At 38.5% G+C, this 21698-nt stretch overlaps 2 protein-coding genes across 9 annotated transcripts in view; one reads left to right on the top strand and one right to left on the bottom strand.

Moving 5' to 3' along the window:
- BABAM2 (BRISC and BRCA1 A complex member 2) overlaps positions 1–21698 on the bottom strand; it is a 406643-nt gene that overhangs the window by 375605 nt on the left and 9340 nt on the right. The gene's annotated exons all lie outside the window — the stretch shown is intronic.
- On the top strand, positions 8036–12186 carry LOC119869722 (UPF0184 protein C9orf16-like). The gene is made up of 2 exons (XM_038560635.1): positions 8036–8108; positions 11620–12186. Exons 1-2 carry the CDS (start codon positions 8036–8038, stop codon positions 11955–11957), a joined length of 411 nt encoding a protein of 136 aa, XP_038416563.1. The 3' UTR covers positions 11958–12186.

Genomic DNA, 21698 nt, shown 5'->3' with positions numbered 1-21698 from the left:
TAGATCCAGTCAAGTTGGGTAGCAGAGGGAAAATATTTACTTATTGTCCTTAGGTAAGGACAAAACCAAGGAGCCAGAGACTCAGCTAAATTGAAAGCTCTGTAATGAAACAGTCTATTATACCTTGGATCCTTTAGTGCCCAGCAGCCCACCTGCTGGCACACAGGAGGCACCTGATAAGTGCCTCATAAACAGTGCAGGTGAACAAGTGGAGCTGGTGATGACAAGCACACTCCAAGGTCATGTCAAAGTCAAAACAAATTACATAAATATCCTGAACTGATTCCTATCCAACTGTGGGAATGCTGGTCATTCTTCCATTAATATATGTTATAAGAAATACCAGGGGAGCGTCTGGGTGGCTCAGTTGGTTAAGCATCTGCCTTTGGCTCCAGTCATGATCCCGGGCTCCTGGGATCAAGTCTCACACTGGGCTCCCTGCTCAGTGGGAAGCCTGCTTCTCCCTCTGCCCCCACCCTCCCCCATGCTCTCTCTCAAATAAATAAAATCTTTACAAAAAAGAAATCCCCGGGGACAAGGCCAACTTACATACTATCTCTATACATTTAATGTGCATCATAATTTTATAAAAAGTAATTTTTATACTAAACTTTTAATTTGTTCAGTAAAAATATTCCTGTAAACTTTTTAGGTCACCATTTTCATCCCTTGACCCAAAACATGTCCTAAATGGATGTATTCCCAATTCTTTGAATTCTGGAGGCTTTATATTTTATACCATTTGTATATTATGTATCAAAATCCCAATCTCAATTCCTGTTCCTCAGAGAGAAGGAGGAAAGTAGCTTGGCCTGGAGCTCAGATTCTCAAGGGAACGAACTAGAAGAACTGTGATGGTTCCCTTACTAGCTTTCCTGATGTTTGCTTCATTTATGTTTGCATCTCCACAGTACCTCTCACTAAGTACTCAGTATATGCTTTTCTTACGAAAAATACATTTGGGTAAACATGAACCGTACAAGGGCAGGGTACAGAAAAAAACAGATGGAAAACTGGTAGAGGTGGGGGGGGGAAGAACGAGGAGAAGGAAAAAAAACAAGCGTTAGAATGAGCTGTAGTGGAAACAGAGAAGGTAGAGGGGAAAAAAATGGAAAAAAGAGAGTGGAAGAGTAGAAATAGAAGGAAAGAGGGGAATTAATAGATTCTGAAGTGCCATTACAGGACTCTCCTTCCTGTTGGTGAAAGGTGTCTTCTAAAGATGGAAGAAAAGTTTATTGGTCTTTTATTTTTTTTTTAAGATTTTATTTATTTGAGAGAGAGATAGCAAGAGAGAGCATGGGGGGGCAGTGTTAGGGTGGGAGAAAGAGTGGGGGAAAAAACAGGTTCCTCACTGAGCGGGGAGCCAGACACAGGTCTCAATCCCAGGACCCTGGGAGCACGACCTGAGCCAAAGGCTGATGCTTAACTTGATTTAGCCACCCAGGTGCACCAAGAAAAGTTTTTTTAAATCCTCAAACTCTTCTAATTAAGTGATTACAAAAAGACTTGGCATCTGCTTTATGAGCATTATCAGGAACTGGAGGATAACGGGATAAATGTGCACCCATGTATTTTGAGGTTTTCAATGGTTTGGGGGGATTTTTTTTCTTAGATTGCTGCTTGATATACTATCGTTACACACTACGAATTTTTCAGCCCTGTTCAAGTTAAGCAATCTGTCTCTTCCCCAGGATCATGACTTGAGCCGCAGACAGACCCTTAACCAACTGAGCCACCCAGGCGTCCCACACAGGGTATTTAGAACAGAACATAGCACATAGTAGATACTTACTATTATGATTACTCAAAAGCACAAACTGCAAAGTCAAAAATATGGGAGAGTCTATTTCAAACACTATTTTCATTAAACCCTTAATTCACTTGGCTGATAATTTTCAGAATTTAAAAAAACAAAAAAACTTCAACTGACTCTCTTGCCTCAATTACTATGCCTTCTTCATTTCACAGACAAAAATTCTCAGAGGGAATCCAGTTAACAAGAAATTGAATCAGAGCAATAAAATGATTTTCCTAGGTCCAAAAGTAAATCTAATGGATCCCACAGTGCACGGAGCAGGAGACTCACAGAAGAGTATAAAGACGAAATATCTAAGTGGTAGGGTAAAAAGAGACTAGAAGGAGTTGTCAGAGAAAAAACAAAGAGGGAAAGCCTCTGGTCTAGAGCAGAGGCCTTCAAACTTTTTTTACACAGTAAGAAACTTTTAAATCACTATTTTATATCACCACTTGGTACACGTATATGTAATATGCATATATGTACATATACATATGTTTATTAGTGTGTATATAAATTGAAACAAGTATGCTTTAATACTTAGCTTTATTACGTGAAATGCAGATATTTTGTTCAATTCTATTTCTTTTTTTTTATTTGAATCAACACCCACTAAAGTGATTTCATAACATCCAGTGAATCACAATCTACCAATGGTTTGTAACACACAGCTCATTCCAATACATCCTCAAAGAATGTAGCTTCCAGAAAAATGAAGACAACAGTACTCTACTCCACATTAGTCAAAACTGTTACTCGAAAACTTCACTAAGTTGTAGGTGTTACACTTAAAAAACAAACAAACAAACGTGGGGCACCTGTCTGGCTCAGATAGAAGAGCATGTGACCCTTGAATTCAAGGTCATGAGTCTGAGCCCTACACTGAGTATAGAAATTACTTTAAAATAAAACCTTTACAAAAAGAAAAAAAAAAAGCAGAAAAGGTAACTATTGCATACATTTTGCTAGATTTAAGATTCATGTATATTCTGCCTATAGCTGATATCTAAAAAAGTTTTCTTTAAATCCAAAGTGGGTTACTGACCCATAAAAGGGAAATAACTATGTATATAGGTATGTATATATGTATACACTCTACACAAATAAGAAATAGCTTTTCCTTTCTTATGTCTTTTTTACTGGTCAGGACTTTTTTTAAATATATTTGAATTTATTATTTTTTTTGTTTTATGGCTTGTGGACTTGTCATAGAATGATCTTCCTCACTCTAATACTTTTTAAACTACCTTATTTTCTTATGGCTAAATGAGATTTTTTAAATGTGGCATGTCAGGTAAATAATGCAATTTAATCACAAAGACTTTTAAATAATTATCATTAGTATACATGTAAAAAACCATGGCCATTGCCAAAACCTAAAAATCTATAGTTCCAGGGATTCAAAATACATTCAAAATACAGTCTAAAATACTGGCATTTTATCAGAAAGTATCAAGTAAGTTCCTTACATATATTCTATATTTTAAAGTCACTAGAACAGTTAAATAATATCTTCTTGACTAAATACACACATATATATTATATATATATAATTATAATTATATTTTATATAAGTTATAATTATATATATATAAAATATATATATATTACAGATAATTCCTGACAGATATCTGAGTTACCTCCTGTAAGTTATCACTATAGAAGAAATAACATGCTGATGCATTTCATTGACAGACACAAGTGATCTTTAGATTTGAGTCACATAATATTTTCTCTCTACTTAGTAGATCAATGTTTTGTGAATGGTGAGTTGGCATAAAGCTTATTGTTCTTTAAAATGATGCTCTCAATGAATTCATTCTTGGGATCTTCTACAAAATATGTGGAATTCTAGATTTTTTTTTGGATGTAATGGGAAATATTCTTTATTCTTTTTTCCAGATATTTATGCATTAGCCTCCTATTGGCTTTCCTAATTACTAACACTTCTCCAAGTAAACCATACAGATCCTCTCCTCTTTTATTTATTTATTCTTTCTTTTCACGTCATTCAGTTCCAGGTGTTACACTGGAAGAAAGACAGAGACTAACTGGATCTCAATGGGAAGAAGCCAGTGAGGATGCTGAAAAGGACATGAATTATATGGTTATCAGCAGACTCCATGTCAGACTGCAGAAGAGAAAAATATAACACACGATAGCTACACTTCATTTATTTGAAGTGTCGTCACATGGAGGATTGATTAAGCTTGTTCTGTATTGTGCCACGTGGTACAAGTGACACAAAAAAAGGGGTTTAGTCAATATAGGAAAGTCCTTTCTAACAGTATCTGCTGCCCAGCAAGTTGCCTTGGGTGTCAGGGGGCCTTCCTATGACAAGACAGTCACCTGGCAGGGAAGCCTAGAAGGGGCTCACTTAGCACATGGTGGTCACTAGAGTTTAATGCCTCTAATCCTGAAATTCTATAATTCTCAAATAGTTTATGAAAATATTATACTATAATATGACTTCTGAATCCAACACCGTATCTTTATTACCTTTTTAAAAAGAAATTAATTCTGGGGCACCCGGGTAGCTCAGTCAATTGGACATCTTGGGCATCTGATTTTGGCTCAGGTCATGATCTCTGGGTGGTGGGGTTGAGCCCCACATCAGGCTCCACATTCAGCAAGGAGTCTGCTTAAGATGCTCTCTCCCTCTCCTTCTGCTACCCCAATAAATAAATATTTTTAAAAATAAAAGAAATAAAGTTTAAAAAAAGAAATGAATTCTTCTATGAACTATATAAAACCACCTTTAAAGATAAAATGAGAATATTTTAATAAAAACAATGTAATAAAAGTTGACTTAACGTGCCAAACATGTTAAATCTTTTATCTAGTTAAAACTAGAGAACAACTGAAATGCCACCTGAGTCACTGAACTGGTGTTAAGATGTGCACCTACTTAGAAATATAAATCCATATACAGCTTTAACAAGCAAATAGCAAAACAATGTTTGACCTTTAAGATGTACATGAATAAAGGAAGAATGGTTACCCAGAAAAGACTGTACTGGGTCTTTTCTCCCTACTCAAGTTATACTTCTTAGGTATACACGCAGGTAACATAAACAAAATAACAATGCTCTCTCAGTTTTTACTGACCCGACCAATTGAAAATTTTAGTAATTTTGAGAGAAATCTTCATTCTTACAACCCTCTACCATATTTGTTCTACCATATTGTTTAAAAAGAAAATACTGCCATATCTCAGATGTGTAGTTAGGAATTACTTATCTCTATTCTCAAACATAATTCTACAAAGGCCAATTCCCGGACTGTTAGAATGCAGAAACCCTTCTAGGACCATGCTACTCAAAGTGGGGTCCATGGACAGTGCATTATAAACTGTTACTAACCCATAATAAGATAAGCAGAGAAAATGAGAGTAAGAGGCTTTTCCAGCAATATGTAAGATGAGTTTTAAGTCTGCTGAATCGAATATTAAAAAGCCCAGCCTTGTATCTCATGTCTTTTTTATTCCACTTTTCTAGTAATTCATTTCTACTATATTTTGCAAAAGTATCAGTTGGTAACAGATCAGAAAATCTTAAAATACTTATCTTTTGGCAAAGACAATTTGAGAAAACTTCTCAAAAGGTCCTTTAAATGCTGAAGGTCCTTGGAGAAGAAGATAAACTATTTCACTTTGATGTCCCCCAATCTCCCTCTTCACCTTGGTTTCCTCACCACAGTAACAAACCCTACCAGTTTATTGAGGTGTTTATCTCTGCTTAATTGTCAGTAATATCACAGTTCATGGCTCAAAATCTATCACCCGATTATTTGATTGCTCAGAACTTGCAACATCACTTCATCTGCATCCAGATGTAGCTCCAACATATTCCTGGATTCATCCCTTGTAAGAAGATATTAACTAATTTGATGATCCATCGAATTGGGAGGGTCACCCAATCCTGCAACGTGATAGCTGGCACAATCCATGGTAGTCAATCATCATTTTCAAGAAAGTCTAGAGATAGCATAGCACAGTTTTAAATGCCAGGCCTCCACTCATCCTCAAAGACTGCTTATCTTGGCAATTTTGCCAACACACCTGACTTTCAATTCTCCGTTTGAACTATTTTGGTCTCCAGAATCCTCTTCTGACTTACATATTCTTTTATTTCTTACATAAACATGTATAAAGATGGATTTAATAAATATATTTATAAAAACCTGCCAACAAACAATTCTTAAAGATATTTTTATTACATTAAAGTATGGTGAGTAATACTCTTAGGAAAAGTTAAATAAATACACAGTGATGTGCTGTAGGAAATTATTCTACAGTGCCAATAATTATATGCTTTTAGTTAAGATTTGAAATATCAACCATGCCTCCAACTCTTCAATGACTTAAATAATGTTAAAAAAAAAAGGGGGGGGAGGGAGTCTGATAATTTAAGGTCAAAGAGTTAATCAGTGACAGACCATAAAATAACTGCATGTGTTGAATTTCTATCCCAGTACCAACTATGAAATTGTATTCCCTCCCCTCAATTTTTAATTTGTAGACATCTACAAACTCTTGTCAAATGATCTGGGATCTAGCCCATTTATAGTAAATTATTGCCTCAAAAACACTGCTATTTTAGATAGCTGTCTTTTCTAAATGAGTTCTAAAACTGAACTATTCCTGACGCTTAAGGTTTACTCTCAATCACCGAACCAATTTCTATCTGAATTCTAGCCAGTAATGGAAGGGGGGGGCATTTTTCACATTCATACCTGAAGATATTTCACAAATACAGATCAATACAGGTAGCTAGAAAACCAATTCCATTGTATACTATATTAACAAGTGATTCCTGACTTTTCCTGGCCAGATGCGCTTTTTTGTTTTGTTTTTGGTTTTGTTTATGTTTTTGTTTTTGTTAAGAAGGCCCAATATCATATAGGACTTTGTATTTTTAAAAAAATTTAGGGGGGATCCCTGGGTGGCACAGCGGTTTGGCGCCTGCCTTTCGCCCAGGGCACGATCCTGGAGACCCGGGATCAAATCCCACATCGGGCTCCCGGTGCATGGAGCCTGCTTCTCCCTCTGCCTGTGTCTCTGCCTCTCTCTCTCTCTCTCTCTCTCTCTGTGACTATCATAAATAAATAAATTTAAAAAAAAAATTAAAATAAAAAAAAAATTTAGGGTATGCCTGACTAACTCAAATGGTAGAGAGCATGTGATTCTTGATCTCATGGTCATGAGTTCAAGCCCCACAATGGGTAAGCAGCCCACTTAAAAAATATATGTAAAATTTTAAAAAATTAACTAAAACAGATTTAATTCACCACAGAGGAGCTATGAGAGAAAAATAGGATTGGTAAAATACAGTGTAATTTCTTTAAAAAGATTTGAGAGGGAAAAAAAAAATCAACATAGAATAGCATATGGAGGGGTAAATATCAAGTGGAACCCAGAATAGAAGTCTAATTCATTCCTAGTCCTTAGGAAGATCCAGAAAATAAGAAGTAGGACTAGGTAAACCTAATACCTAGGTACATACTATAAGGCATCTGTTCCTTAATCACATGATGGCCAATGCTTCCTTTAAAAAATACAAAACAGGGCAGCCTGGGTGGCTCAGCGGTTTAGCGCTGCCTTCAGCCCAGGACGTGATCCTGGAGTCCCAGGATGGAGTCGCATGTCAGGCTCCCTGCATGGAGTCTGCTTCTCCCTCTGCCTGTGTCTCTGCCTTTCTGCATCTCTGTGTCTCTCATGAATAAACAAATAAAATATTTTTTAAAAAAAATATAGAACATCTGGTAAAGAAGACCTGGAATTGGTCCTGGCCTCCATCACTTATCAGCTAAGTAACCCTGAAGGAGCTGCTTAACCTCTTTGAGACTTGCATTATCCTCATGTGTTTAAAAAACACTTTAAGGGGCATCTAGGTGGCTCAGTGGTTGAGTGTCTACCTTTGGCTCAGGTCATGATCCCGGGGTCCTGGGATCCAGTCTGGCATCGGACTCCACACAGGGAGCCTGCTTCTCCCTCTGCCTATGTCTCTGCCTCTCTCTCTGTGTGTCTGTCATGAATAAATAAAAAAATAACATTTTAGGGAGAGACTGTAAAAACATTCCTCACAGACCTACTAAGGGCAAAGACAACCTATGGAAAAAAGAGCTTTATACTGTTCCCAAAAACTAAATTCAGTTACTGCTCATTTTTTTATAGAAAAAAATATATACGACAGACATGGTCTGTTTGGAGATCTGAATCTACCACACAGACAGGGGTAAATGGGTAGAGTAGAGGCCAGAGAGCCTTTGAGAGATGTGGATGGGAAGCACCAGAGGAACATCTCAGGAAGTGGTAATACCTTGAAGCCCATCCCCAAAATTGGGACAGGGCTTTTTGGTCATTGCATTTAGGAGCCCCTCTCAATGGCCAGACCCCTGCCTCTGCTCCTCTTCACCCTTTCTCCATATTCCTTTCCTCTTCCTTGATTTCATCTCCCCTCACACTACCCTTCTGCCTCCCCTCTATCCCTCTCTATCGCCTTTTCTCTTCCCTTCCTAGCCTTCTGCCTTACTTCATTACAACATGGAACTGAAAAGAATTTTAAATATTCATTTATCCTATTCTTAATTTAAAATCGAGAGGGTTCAGACATGTATATATTCACCAAAAGACATGTACTATAATATTCCCAGCAGCACTTTTCATGAAAGACAGAAACTCAGAACTACCTAAATGTCCTTCAATAGCAGAACAGGGAAACTGGTATGTTCACACAGTGGAACACTCCACTCCTTCCTCAGCCAGGAGAAGGAATATATCTGCAACGGTACAGAATCTCACAAACATGATGCCAAACCAAAGAAGCCAGACACAAAATGCCATTTTGGGGATACAAATTCCACTTATATTAGGTTTTTTTAAGAAGGCAAAACCAACTTCTGCTTTTAGAAGGCAGGATGGTGGTTATTCTGTGCCTGATGGGAGGGGGAGCACACCAGAAGATGTGTGAGGTGCTGGTAATGTTCCTTTTCTTTTAGGTCCCAATTACACAAATGTGTTCAGTTTCTGGTAACCCTCTGAGTAATATATATAGGATTAGAAGCACTTTTCTAAATATATACCATACTTCAATAAAAAGGTTTTAATCGGGATCCCTGGGTGGCGCAGCGGTTTGGCGCCTGCCTTTGGCCCAGGGCGCGATCCGGGAGACCCTGGATCGAATCCCACGTCGGGCTCCCGGTGCATGGAGCCTGCTTCTCCCTCTGCCTGTGTCTCTGCCTCTCTCTCTCTCTCTGTGTGACTGTCATAAGTAAATAAAAATTTAAAAAAAAAAAAAACTGCCAAGTCTTTAAAAAAAAAAAAAGGTTTTAATCAAGGAGGTTAAACCTTTAATGTCCAGAGGAAGAGAATAGCAACAACTAACCACTTCTTAGCTGATTATTTTTTTCTACCCCAAAAGACAGCTGTGACACAGCCCTGACTTGGAACTATGAAATCTACTTTCAGATTCCCAACTTTATGCTGACTATGCTTCTACTATGTACCAGGTTCTATGTGAGGTACTGAGGATACAGCTGCAATGCCAGATGAGGCCCCTGCCTTCTTTGAGAAAACAAATAAATATAGACATACATATAAAAATAAAAGCTTGAGATTGGCAAGAGGACAGAGCCTGGGATGGAGCAAAACATGGGAGACCTGCTTTTGATGGAATGGTCTAGTTAGGCAACCCTGAACAAGTCACTTAACTTACTTGAGTCTCAGCTACCTCATCTGCCTTAAGGGGATTATTATAAGGATTAAGTATGATAATATCTCTCAAAGCACTTATATTACAATAATAGCATTATGAATGATAATAGCTCTTATTATTGCCCTTACTGCTTAATATAGAGTTGTTGAGTTAACCAATGTCAGCATGATCTATGCACTAATACAGTAATATTAACAATGAATAATATTTTATAGGTCACTAATTCTCAATTAAAAGGCTTCTACTCTTGGTAGAAGCAGGTCTATCAATTAATGGCTCTCTTCTCCTTCTAAAGCAGTGTTACCCATACAAAAGCCTGGCTCAAATTCAGCACAGCCCTCTCTCACCTTTAAAGAAAATCAAAAAAAAAAAAAAAAAAAAAAAAAAAAAAAAAAATTAAGAAAATCAAGCACAAGGAGACAGTGCTAAGAGAGGGGCTGGCCAGAGAAGTGATATCAGCATCTCAGAGATCAAATTAACCAACCAAAGAAATGTATATGAAGGACTGTACTTTAATTTATTATAGCACTTTCTTGGTGCTGACCACAATGAGTCAAGGTTCCTAATTAAAGGACCTTGTAATTAAGATGCAGTTACAGAATTAAAATCAAACAAACAAAACAAAAACAAATTCAGGGGAAAGCTGCAGAGCTATATAATCAGAGACTCAGTTTCTTTTTTCTTTTTTTAAAGATTTCATTTATTCATTCATGAGAGACACAGAGAGAGAGAGAGAGAGGCAGAGACATAGGCAGAGGGAGAAGCAGGCTCCTCGCAGGGAGCCAGATGTGGGACTCAATCCCGGGACCCGAGATCACACTCCGAGCGTAAAGCAGACGCTCAACCAGTGACCCACCCAGGCATCCCAGAAGCTCGGTTACAAATCCTGGCATTGCCACAGAATAGCTTGGGACCCTCACCTGGACATTTCAAGACCCATTCCTCACTTGTAACATGAGGTTGCTAAAATCTATACTTCATGTGGCAATGTGAGATTTCAGTAGGTAACAGACGTAATATGCCAAGGACAGGATCTGGTGCGGCAGCTAATATTCCTACTACCGTTATTGTGATTATTTTATAGGTAGAAGGCCACTAAAAGCCACTGGCATAGAGTCTAAACTGTCTGCAGATGTTTGTTCCCTCTGTTCTCAACTGCTATTCTCTCAGCCCTACACCAAACAGTATATATTCAGATACATTTACAGTAAAAGAGTGAAAATAGTGTGAATGCAAATCTATGTTCTTATACACACTGAAAAGGGAAAAAAGCCTCTTTGAGTTTTAAGACCCTCAGCTGTTTCTAAAACCGTGAGGGCGCTCCACCCATGTATTCTGGCTTAAATCTGGGGGCAGATTCCTATACAGAAGCTATTTTCATAAGAATTTACGGTTCAAAAATAAGTTCACAATTTCAGTACTATTTTAACTTTTCTCACAGTACTTAACTAGTTTGCCTCCTCAGCCAAAAGCTTAAATCAAGCATGAATTGGGGGGAAAAAAACTCCAATCGTCAAATGTGAAAGATTGCTAGCCTTTTCCATAAGGTCAGGAATAAGACAAGGATGCCTGTTTTTACCACTTCTGCTCAAAATAGTACTGAAACTCCTAACCAGAGCAATTAGGCAAGAAAATGAAATAAAAAGCATCCAAAAGGTAGAAGAAAAAATATGTTCGCAGAGGACATGATCTTACAGAAAACCCTGAAGAGTCCACAAACACACACATTCACACACAATCAGAACTAATAAATTCAGCAAAGTTGCAGGATACATGATCATGGAAAAATCAGTTGCTTTTCTATATACACTAACAATGAACAATCTGGAAAGAAAATTATAAAACATCCCATTTATAATAGTATTAAAAAGACAGATGCCTGGGTGGCTCAATCAGCTGAGTGTCTGACTTCGGCTTGGATCATGATCCCAAGGTCCTGGCATTGAGTCCTGCACTGGGCTCCTTGCTCAGCAGGGAGCCTGCTTCTCCCTTTGCCTGCAGTTCCCTCTGCTTGTAAACATTTGCTTGCTCTCTCTCTATCTCTCTATCTCTCTCTCTCTCTGATAAATAAATAAATAAAAATCTTTCTTAAAAAAAATTTTAAAAGAGCTCTTCCGGCGCCGCGTTCCATCCCGCGCCTCCACCTTCCACCAGCGCCGGCTGTCCGCGGGACCCTCGCGGCGCCGGAGCCCACAAAGTCGGGCCCCAACGGGGACCTGGCCTTGCCGGTGGAGGCGGGCGCGGAAGGCGAGGACGACGGCTTCGGGGAAGCAGAATATGCTGCCATCAACTCCATGTTGGACCAGATCAACTCCTGTCTAGACCACCTAGAGGAGAAGAATGACCACCTCCATGCCCACCTCCAGGAGCTGCTTGAGTCCAACTGGCAGACACGCCTTGAGTTCCAGCAACAGCTTGGGGAGGCCCCTCCTGATGCCAGTCCTTAGGTTTTGGGAGCTCCCAGCCAGCCCCAACCCTGCCTCCCTGGGCTAGGCTCTGGCCTAGGCACTCACCACCTGGCTTCAACACCTGCTCAGGGGCTGGCCTACAGGTCCCCCAGTGGGTCTGCCTGCCTTGGACACCCTTCTGTTACTCCCCTTGGCATGCCTGGGCCAGCCCCCAACATCCGACATCCCCTCCCGGGATCAGGTGTGGGCCCTCCACCCACCCACCCTGCCTGCCTGCCCAATTCTGGGGCACTCTTCACTCTGCCCAGGCCTTGAACGTCCACATTAAACGGGTATCCAACAACAACAACAACAACAACAACAACAATTTTAAAAGAATAAAATACTCAGGAATAAACTTAACCTAGAGGGCAAGGGTTAGATACAGTAGACTCTACTTATCCACCGGAAATACATTCCAAGACCCCCAGCAGATGCCTGAAACCACAGATAGTACCAAACCCTATGTATATTCTTTTCTTTATATATATATGATAAAGTTTAATTTATAAGGTAAGTACTGTAAAAGATTAATAACAAAAACTAATGAGAAAAAGGAACTGTAACACATTCACATAAAAGTTATGCAAATGTGGTCTCTCTCTCTCAAATACCTTACCATACTGCACTCACCCTACTGCTTGTAATGATGTTAGATGATAAAATACCTACATGATGAGATGAAGTGAGGTGAACAAGGTAGGCATCATGAGGTAGCATTAAGCTACTACTGATCTAACAACATGTCAAGAGGAGGATCACCTGCTTCTGGACCATAGTTGACTGCAGGTAACTGAAACCATGGAAAGCAAAACCACATAAAAAAAAGAATACTGTACTCAAAACTACTCAAAACTACACTGCTGAAAAAAATTAAAGAAAACACAGGTAAATGGGAAGACATCCTGTGTTCATTGATGACTTAATACTGTTCAATGGTGATACCACCCAAAAGAGTCTATTGATTCAAAACAATCCCTATCAAAATCTCAACAACAAACTGCAGAAATAGAAAAAGCCATCCTAAGATTCATATGGAAGGTCAATGGATCCTGAATAGCCAAAACAATCTGTCAAAAGAAGAACAACGATGAAAGTCTCACACTTCCCGATATCAAAACCTACTACCAAAGCTAAAGTAATCAAAAGACTGTGGAATGGGCATAAAGACAGACCAACTAAATACAGAGCCCAGAAATAAATCTTCAAATATATGGTCAAATAATTTCAACAATAGTGCCAAAACCATTCAATGGAGGAAAAGACTATCTTTTCAACAAATACTGTTGTGAAAACTGGATATCCACATGCAAAAACTTTGAATTAAAAATTCAAAATGGATCAAAGACCTAACCAGAAGAGCTAAAATGATAAAGCCCCTAAAAGAAAACATAGGGGAAAAGCTTCAAGACATTGGATTTGGCAATAATTTATTGGATATGACACCAAAGGGATAGGCAACAAAAACAAAATTAATAAGCTGGACTTCATCAAAAGTAAAAATATTGTGCATCAGAGGATATTATCAAAAGAATTAAAAGGCAACCCATGGAATGGGAAAAGATATTTTCAAATCATATATTTGATAAGGAATTGATTATCTAGACTATACAAAGAACTCCTACAACTCACTACCAACAACACAATTAAAAATAGGCAAAGGGGGATCCCTGGGTGGCGCAGCGGTTTGGCGCCTGCCTTTGGCCCAGGGCGCGATCCTGGAGATCCGGGATCGAATCCCATGTCAGGCTCCCGGTGCATGGAGCCTGCTTCTCCCTCTGCCTGTGTCTCTGCCTCTCTCTCTCTCACTGTGTGCCTATCATGAATAAATAAAAATTAAAAAAAAAAAAAAATAGGCAAAGGACTCAAATAGACATTTCTCAAAAGCAGATATGCAAATGGTCACTAAGCACCTGAAGAGATGCTCAATGTCACTGGTCATTAGGAAAATGCAAAATCACAATGATACACCTCTTCACATCCATTAGGATAACTACAAATTTTTTTTTATTTTAAAAACACAAAGAAAACGTTTAAAAACCAACAAGCATTGGTGAGAATGTGGAAAATCTGGAACCCTTGTGCATTACTGGTTGCAATATAAAATGATGCAGCCACTGAGGAAAATGCTATGGTGATTCCTCAAAAAATTAAACATAGAATTACCATATGATCTGGTGATTCTACTTCTGGGTATATGGCCAAAAGAACTGAAAACAGGGACTCCAACAGATGTCTGGACACCTACCTTTTCAGCAGCACTACTCATAATAGTCAAATGGTGCAAGCAACCCAAGTATCCATCGACGGGTAAATGGAAAAACAAAATGTGGTATATACATACAATAGAATATTATTCAGGGGCATCTGGGTGGCTCAGTGGTTGAGCGTCTGCCTTCTGCTCAGGTCATGATCTCGGGGTCATATGCTTGCTTCTCCGTCTGTCTATGTCTCTTCCTCTCTCTGTGTGTGTATCTCATGAATAAATAAATAAAATCTTTTTTAAAAAATGGAATATTGGGATGCCTGGGTGGCTCAGCAGTTGAGCGTCTGCCTTTGGCTCAGGGCCTAATCCTGGGGTCCAGGATCGAGTCCCACATTGGGCTCCTGCAGGAAGCCTGCTTCTCCCTCTGTCTGTGTCTCTGCCTCTCTCTCTCTCTCTCGCTTTCTCATGAACAAATAAATAAAATCTTTAAAAAAATAGAATATTATTCAGGCTTAAAAAGGAATGAGATGTTGACATATGCTACGACATGGCAAAACCTTAGAAACATTATGCTAAGTGAAATAAGCCAGTCATAAAGGAACAAATACTGCATAATTCACTTATACGAGGTACTTAAAGTAGTCAAGAAATAAAACAGTGATTTCCTTCCAGGACACCGAGGTAGCTCAGTGGTTGAGCGTCTGCCTTGGGCTTAGGGTGTGATCCCGGTGTCCTAGGATGAGTCCCACATCAGGCTCCCCAAAGGGAGCCTGCTTCTCCCTCTGCCTATGTCTCTGCCTCTATGTCTCTCATGAATAAATTTTTAAAAATAGTGATTTCCAGGGGTGGGGGAAAGGACGAACGGGGAGTTATTATTTAATGGCATAGAGTTTCAGTTTTGCAAGATTATAAAGATTCTAGAGATAAACGATGGTGATGGCTACACAACAACATGCATATACTTAATACCATTGAACCGTACACATAAAAACGATGCACGTGGTAAATAATATGTATGTTTTACCATATTATAAGAAAAGTATGTGCTAAGCCCCAAAATGAATCTACATGTTAATAATTTACTGAAACACGAAATTTTTAAATTTTTTTTTAGATTAAAAAAGTCTAAGTAGTCCATAGATGGAAAAAACAATCATTGTGAGGGCATTGTACCTACTTCACAGAAGAACTTCAAAACATTCTCCTAAACTTCCACTTGACTCAAGAGCTCTTATCGATAAATTGGCAAGAGCAAAGGTTGAGATGAAAACTATTTCAGAAAACAAAAAGGATACATTTTTCAAAAAGTCAAGAGAAGCAAGGCCAACGGGAAAAACAACTTTCATCACATGCCATCAGAAAGATAACCACATTACTCAGGAAATGGGGCCCTGAAAGGAAGATTACAAAACTATTTCTCAAGAATAGGGCACCAGAAAGCAAGATTATTCAAGTATCATGGAAGTTAAAAAGGGGGCTGTCTACATGGGCATAGAGGTCCTTTAACACATAAGTAAGAGCTCAGGATTAGTTAATTTTCAGTCTTGAAACAAACTTATTAACATGTGCTTATCAACATGAACTAAAAGAGCCCCGCTATTCTTCTAATCTTAAAGAGCTCTGTAAATTTGTCATTCTAATTAAACAGAAACCAGTCAAAAAACACCACCTTAAAATTGCATAGAATACGGGAGACAAAAGATAACAGTACAGAGTGATTTTTTTGTTCCCTTGATTAGTACAAAGTAGAGCTAGGAATCAATTAAATGAATCTTCCATCTCCTTTCATTTACACATTAGACTGGCTACTTCCCTTCGCCTCTTCCTCTCCCCAACTTCCATACCAAACAAAGTCATTCTGAAATGAAGTCACTGCAGGGCATGAAAAGTCCAAGATTCATAATCATCTAAAACTGCAAAGCCAGATCTCTCCCAGCATTCATCACTCTAGTCTCTGTGGGAAGACTGTGGAATCCTAGCACAAGTTCCTAAGGTCAATGATTTCAGAGTTTACTGACCCAAGGCCAATACCAACCCTTTGACTTTTTCCAAAAAAAATCCTAACTACAAAATAAGTGAAAGCTCTCTGAAATGTTAAAAGACCCATTAACTGTTTAATTAACATTATTGACATTACTACATTATACTATTATAATCAGAAGGCAGCTGGACAGGCAAGCTACCTGAGTTAAAGATCTAAGAAGAAAATACTATGCACTAGAGCATGAGGAATAGAGGAATTTATATTTCTCTGAGTTTAAAAAAAAAAAAAAAAAAGGAAGTAATTTCTGGAGGATAAACTGGATACTGTAACAGAAGACAAAATATCAACACTGTGCACTGTTCACTGTGTTTCTAGATGTTGTGGTGCCTAGATAAGCACCTCGAGCCCTAGCCAAAATTCTGCCCTGTAGCATTCACAACCCCACCCATCCACTGCCCATACTAGCTCTCCACCCTCCAACAGAGCTCCCCACTTTAGTGGAGGCTAAAGATGCAGGCTTCTTCAACCCACTGTTGAAAACTGTTGCATGTCTCTGCTCAATAAAGCCAAGGTTCAATCTCTAATAACTATTGAAAAGAGAATCTGTTAAAAAAGAAGTTGACATTTCCAAGCCCATTCTTTCTTCTACCTAATCAAAATTTTTTAAAGATTTTATTAATTTATTCATGAGAGACACAGAGAGGCAGAGACATAGGCAGGTGCCCCTCTTCATCACTTCTACAGCAGGTGGATCTACTTTGAAATGTTTGATTAGGGGGCACCTGGGTGGCTCAGTGGTTGAGCCTCTGCCTTCGGCTCAGGTCATGATCCCAGGGTCCTGGGATCAAGTCCCACATCAGGCTCCCCACAAGGAGCCTGCTTCTCCTGCTGTCTATGTCTCTGCCTCTCTCTGTGTCTCTTATGAATAAATAAATAAAATCTTTTTTTAAAAAAAATGAGCTGGTCAGTTCTGCTGGCCTCTCATTGGCTCATGCATGCAGCTGCATTCAGCAAATAGGTTGGCTTGGGGCCAAACTGAGCTGGGGCAGCTGGAGCACTAGCCATGCAGGTCAGTGTCTCTCTGGGAGACCAGAACCAAGAAGAAGAATACATCAAATGTATCAGAAATCTTAAAATTTATATACTCTGACCCAAAAGTTAGAATTTTGCTGACACATAGGAATATACACATCCATACAGACACTTCTATTTTTTTATAGCCCCAGAGAAAAGATCTCCAGGTAATTAATCTGGCAATCATCTAATAAAAAGGCCAAGGTGCTATATGATCACACTACAGTGAAGCTCAGTAGTTAAGAAATCCACCTATGCACAAAAAGCTTCAAGTTCACATTTTACATTCTCCCTCAATAGGCATAGACAGCCAAGAATCATCAGTTTGAGTAAAGTGACCAAAACAGAGAACACAGGATATAGAGAAAATCTTTTAAAACCAGAGTCAATTATACCTCAATTTTAAAAACAAACAATTCTTAATATCCTCACAGAGAAGAGGAGGCACTGCATCCATGAAACTACAACAATATATATGTTGAGGGTCCCCAATATTACAGACCAAGGCCTTCCAAATTTGAAGGGAAGATAATTTGCAACCTAGACTTTTATACCTGCCCAAATTATCAATCAAGTTTAAAAGTAGAATAAACACATTTCAGACTTTGAGGAATTCAAAAAATAAACCTTCTCTTTTCCCTTTCTTGGGATACTACTGGAGTGCATGTTCCAATAAAGCAAGAGGGAAAAACAAGAAAGCAAGATATGAGATTCAACAGAGGAAAGAGGCAAAAGACAACCTACAATGATAACTGCATGGCAGACGCAGACAATAATCAATTCAAATAAAAGCAGTTCCTCCACCCATCTTTCCCATCTCAGTTGACTGCCTAACCATCCTACCCACTTGCTCAAGTTAAGAAGAAAGAAGTCATTCTTGATTCTCTCTCAAACCCCAAATTCAATATCCTCATGTTTTTACCTTCTAACTAGTTTATATTCACCTCCTTCCACCTGCATTGCCCCCATCATATTCTAAGACACCATCATCTGTCACATGGCCTAGTGTTCAAATGGACACCTAACTAATCTACCTTATCCTCCACAAGCCTCTTTCTATATAACAACCATGATTTTTTTAATATAAATTAGATCATGTCATTCTGCTTAAAATCTTTCAATAACTCCTCATTCCACCCAGAATAAAACCCAAGTTTCCTAATATAGCCCACCAGGCTCTGCATAATCTGGCCCCTGACTATCTTTAGAATCTCATTTCCCTCTCACGGTCTCTCACTACATTCCAACACTCAGTGGCCTTGCAGATCCTTGAACATGTAAAGCTTTCTCCTGCCTTTACACATAGTATTATTCCCTTTTTTACATCAATTTTCCCAGCTCTTCACATTGAATTATTCTCATCTTTCATGATTCAACTTAAATGTCATTTTCTCAGAGAGCTTTCCTGACCATTAATTCTCAATTAGTCCTTCATCAGGTCAGTTTCCCTTCATTTCCTTTTCTCAATGAGTTAAAAAGAAGAGTTTTTTTTTTTTTTTAAAGATTTTATATATTTATTCATGATAGTCACAGAGAGAGAGAGAGAGAGAGAGGCAGAGACACAGGCAGAGAGAGAAGCGGGCTCCATGCAGGGAGCCCGATGTGGGATTCGATCCCGGGTCTCCAGGATCGCGCCCTGGGCCAAAGGCAGGCGCCAAACCGCTGCGCCACCCAGGGATCCCAAAAAGAAGAGTTTTTAACTGAATTTGCAAATGTCCTAATAGGATGGTTATGCAACTATTTAAATGAGGTTATCAAAAAGTATCTAGAGGGGTGCCTGGGTGGCTCAGTCAGTTAAGCAAGCATCTGCCTTTGGCTCAGGTCATGATCCCAGGGTCCTAGGATTGGGCCTCCTTTCTCCCTCTGCCTCTTCCTGCCACTCCCCCAGCTTGTGCTCTGTCAAATAAATAAAATCTTAAAAAAAAAAAAATATGTAGAATATATGGGTGAGACAATTTTTAAGAATCAAAACAAGATGGATGAATTTTCCTATATTATGCCATAGCATAAAGTTGTAATAGTTAAGACAGTGTGCAACTGGCATAAGGACAATGAGGCTGACAGATCAAACAGAAACAGATCCACATATGACATAAACTTGACACGAGAGGTAGCATTGCAGATCCACAGCCAAAGGATGACCTTTTCAATAAATGATGGTAGGACAACCAATGATCTGTACGAAGAAAAAAACTATATCCCTATCTCACAACATATTTTATAGAAAAAGTTTCTTTTTTTTTTAATTTATTTATTTATTCAGAGAGAGCGAGAGGCAGAGACTCAGGCAGAGGGAAGCAGGCTCCATGCAGGAAGCCCGACGTGGGACTTGACCCCAGGTCTCCAGGATCACACCCCAGGCTGCAGGCGGCGCTAAACCGCTGCGCCACCAGGGCTGCCCTAGAAAAACTTCCTATTTGAAAACCAAAAAAGGAAAACTTTAAAATCCTTACAGGAAGATAGATATATGACTTTTGTGTCAGAATTTCTTGAAAAGCTCCCTCTCTCTCACAAACACACACACATACACACACACACACAGCGTAAATCTAAAAACGAAAATAGAGATCCCTGGGCGGCGCAGCGGTTTGGCGCCTGCCTTTGGTCCAGGGTGCGATCCTGGAGACCCAGGATCGAATCCCACGTCAGGCTCCCGATGCATAGAGCCTGCTTCTCCCTCTGCCTGTGTCTCTGCCTCTCTCTCTCTCTCTCTGTGACTATCATAAATAAATTTTTTTAAAAAATTTTTTAATAAATAAATAAATAAAAACGAAAATACTTTTAAAAAAATAAAAACTAAAAAAAATTTTAAAAATAAAAAAATAATAAAAATAATTTAAAAAATTTTTAAATTTAAAAAATAAAAAATAAAATAAATAAACTAATAAATAAATAAATAAATAATAAAAACGAAAATACTAATATATTTGACTTCATTAAAATTAAAAATTCTGGGCAACAGTAGCATCAAATTAAGATGCTAAAAAATAAATAAAAATTAAGATGCTATACACCACAGACTGAATGCAGATATTTGTAATACAAACAACTGCTAGTTATATGTATAAAAGGCTAGTTTCCAAAATACACAAAGAATGATTTAAAATCTATACAAAACTACAAACAACCCACTTAAAAGATGGGCAAAGGATATTCCTAAAAGAAGAAACCTGAATAGGTGATAAAGATTTGAAAGATTCTTCACTACACTAGTAACTAGGGAAATACAACTTAAAAACATAATGAGATTCTATTTCATACCCATCAGATTGGCAAAAATTTAAGTCTGACAACACAGAGTACTGTTAAGACTACAGAACAATGGGAACTCTTATTCATTCCTGTGGAAGGAAATTGATAAAATGTAGCAATATCTAAATAAACTAGAAAATGCTTATATCATAAGAATCTGCAATTTTATTCCAGGAATATATTCTAGAGGGTGAGCTTTCAAACATTTTTTTCCACTTCCAATTTTTTTTTTCCGCTTTCAAAATTTTTTAGCATGACACACATATTTGACATTCTAACCCAGTACATATATACTTACTTAACTGAAAGCAAAATCCACAAAACAGTGCTTATTTTTTTATGCGTGATACATTCTGATAGTTTCCATACTATTCTCATTCATTTTTAAAATGTTGGAGTGACTCACTCAATTGATTTTACAACTACCAATGGATAAACTCACCCGGTTCAAAAACCCATGCCTCAGAAAATATTCTCATATATATTTTTTTCTTATACAAAGGTGAGAGAATGTTCATTATGGCATTTTTTGTCAAAAGAAAAGATATAAATCAATCAGTAGGAGAGCAAATAAAAAATTGGAGGTGTAGGGACGCCTGGCTGGCTCAGCAGTTGAGCATCTGCCTTCAGCCCAGGATGTGATCCTGGAGACCCAGGGTCAAATCCCACGTCGGGCTCCCTGCATGGAGCCTGCTTCTCCCTCTGCCTGTGTCTCTGCCTCTCTCTCTCTCTCTCTGTGTCTCTCATGAATAAATAAATAAAATCTTAAAAAAAAAAAATTGGAGGTGTATTCATACAATGGAATATGCACAGCAATGCAAACCAAAGAACTTGAACCATAAGTATTAACATAAGTAAATCTCAAGAACTTCCTACTAAGCAAAACAAGCAAGCTGTAGAAGAATACACACACATACACACACACACACACACATTGGATGATATCATTTGTATAAACTTTTTAAACATGCAAAATAATACTATGTATGGTTTAGGGATATATTTTTATATAATGAATACAGAAGGTATAAAGATACGCATAGGAGAAAAGGAAAAAGATCACAGAAAAGAAAGTGAAATGGAAAAGCCCAGTGAGGGGCATCTGGGTATCTCAGTGGTTGAGCATCTGCCTTTGGCTCAGGTAGGGATCCCAGGGTCCTGGGATCGAGTCCCACATCAGGCTCCCTGCGGGGAACCTGATTCTCCCTCTACCTATGTGTCTGCC

This window comes from Canis lupus, chromosome 17 (assembly GCF_011100685.1).
Source record: "Canis lupus familiaris isolate Mischka breed German Shepherd chromosome 17, alternate assembly UU_Cfam_GSD_1.0, whole genome shotgun sequence".
Taxonomy (NCBI): domain Eukaryota; kingdom Metazoa; phylum Chordata; class Mammalia; order Carnivora; family Canidae; genus Canis; species Canis lupus.
Note: the sequence above shows the minus strand (reverse complement) of the source record. Positions and strands in the feature narration are given on the sequence as shown.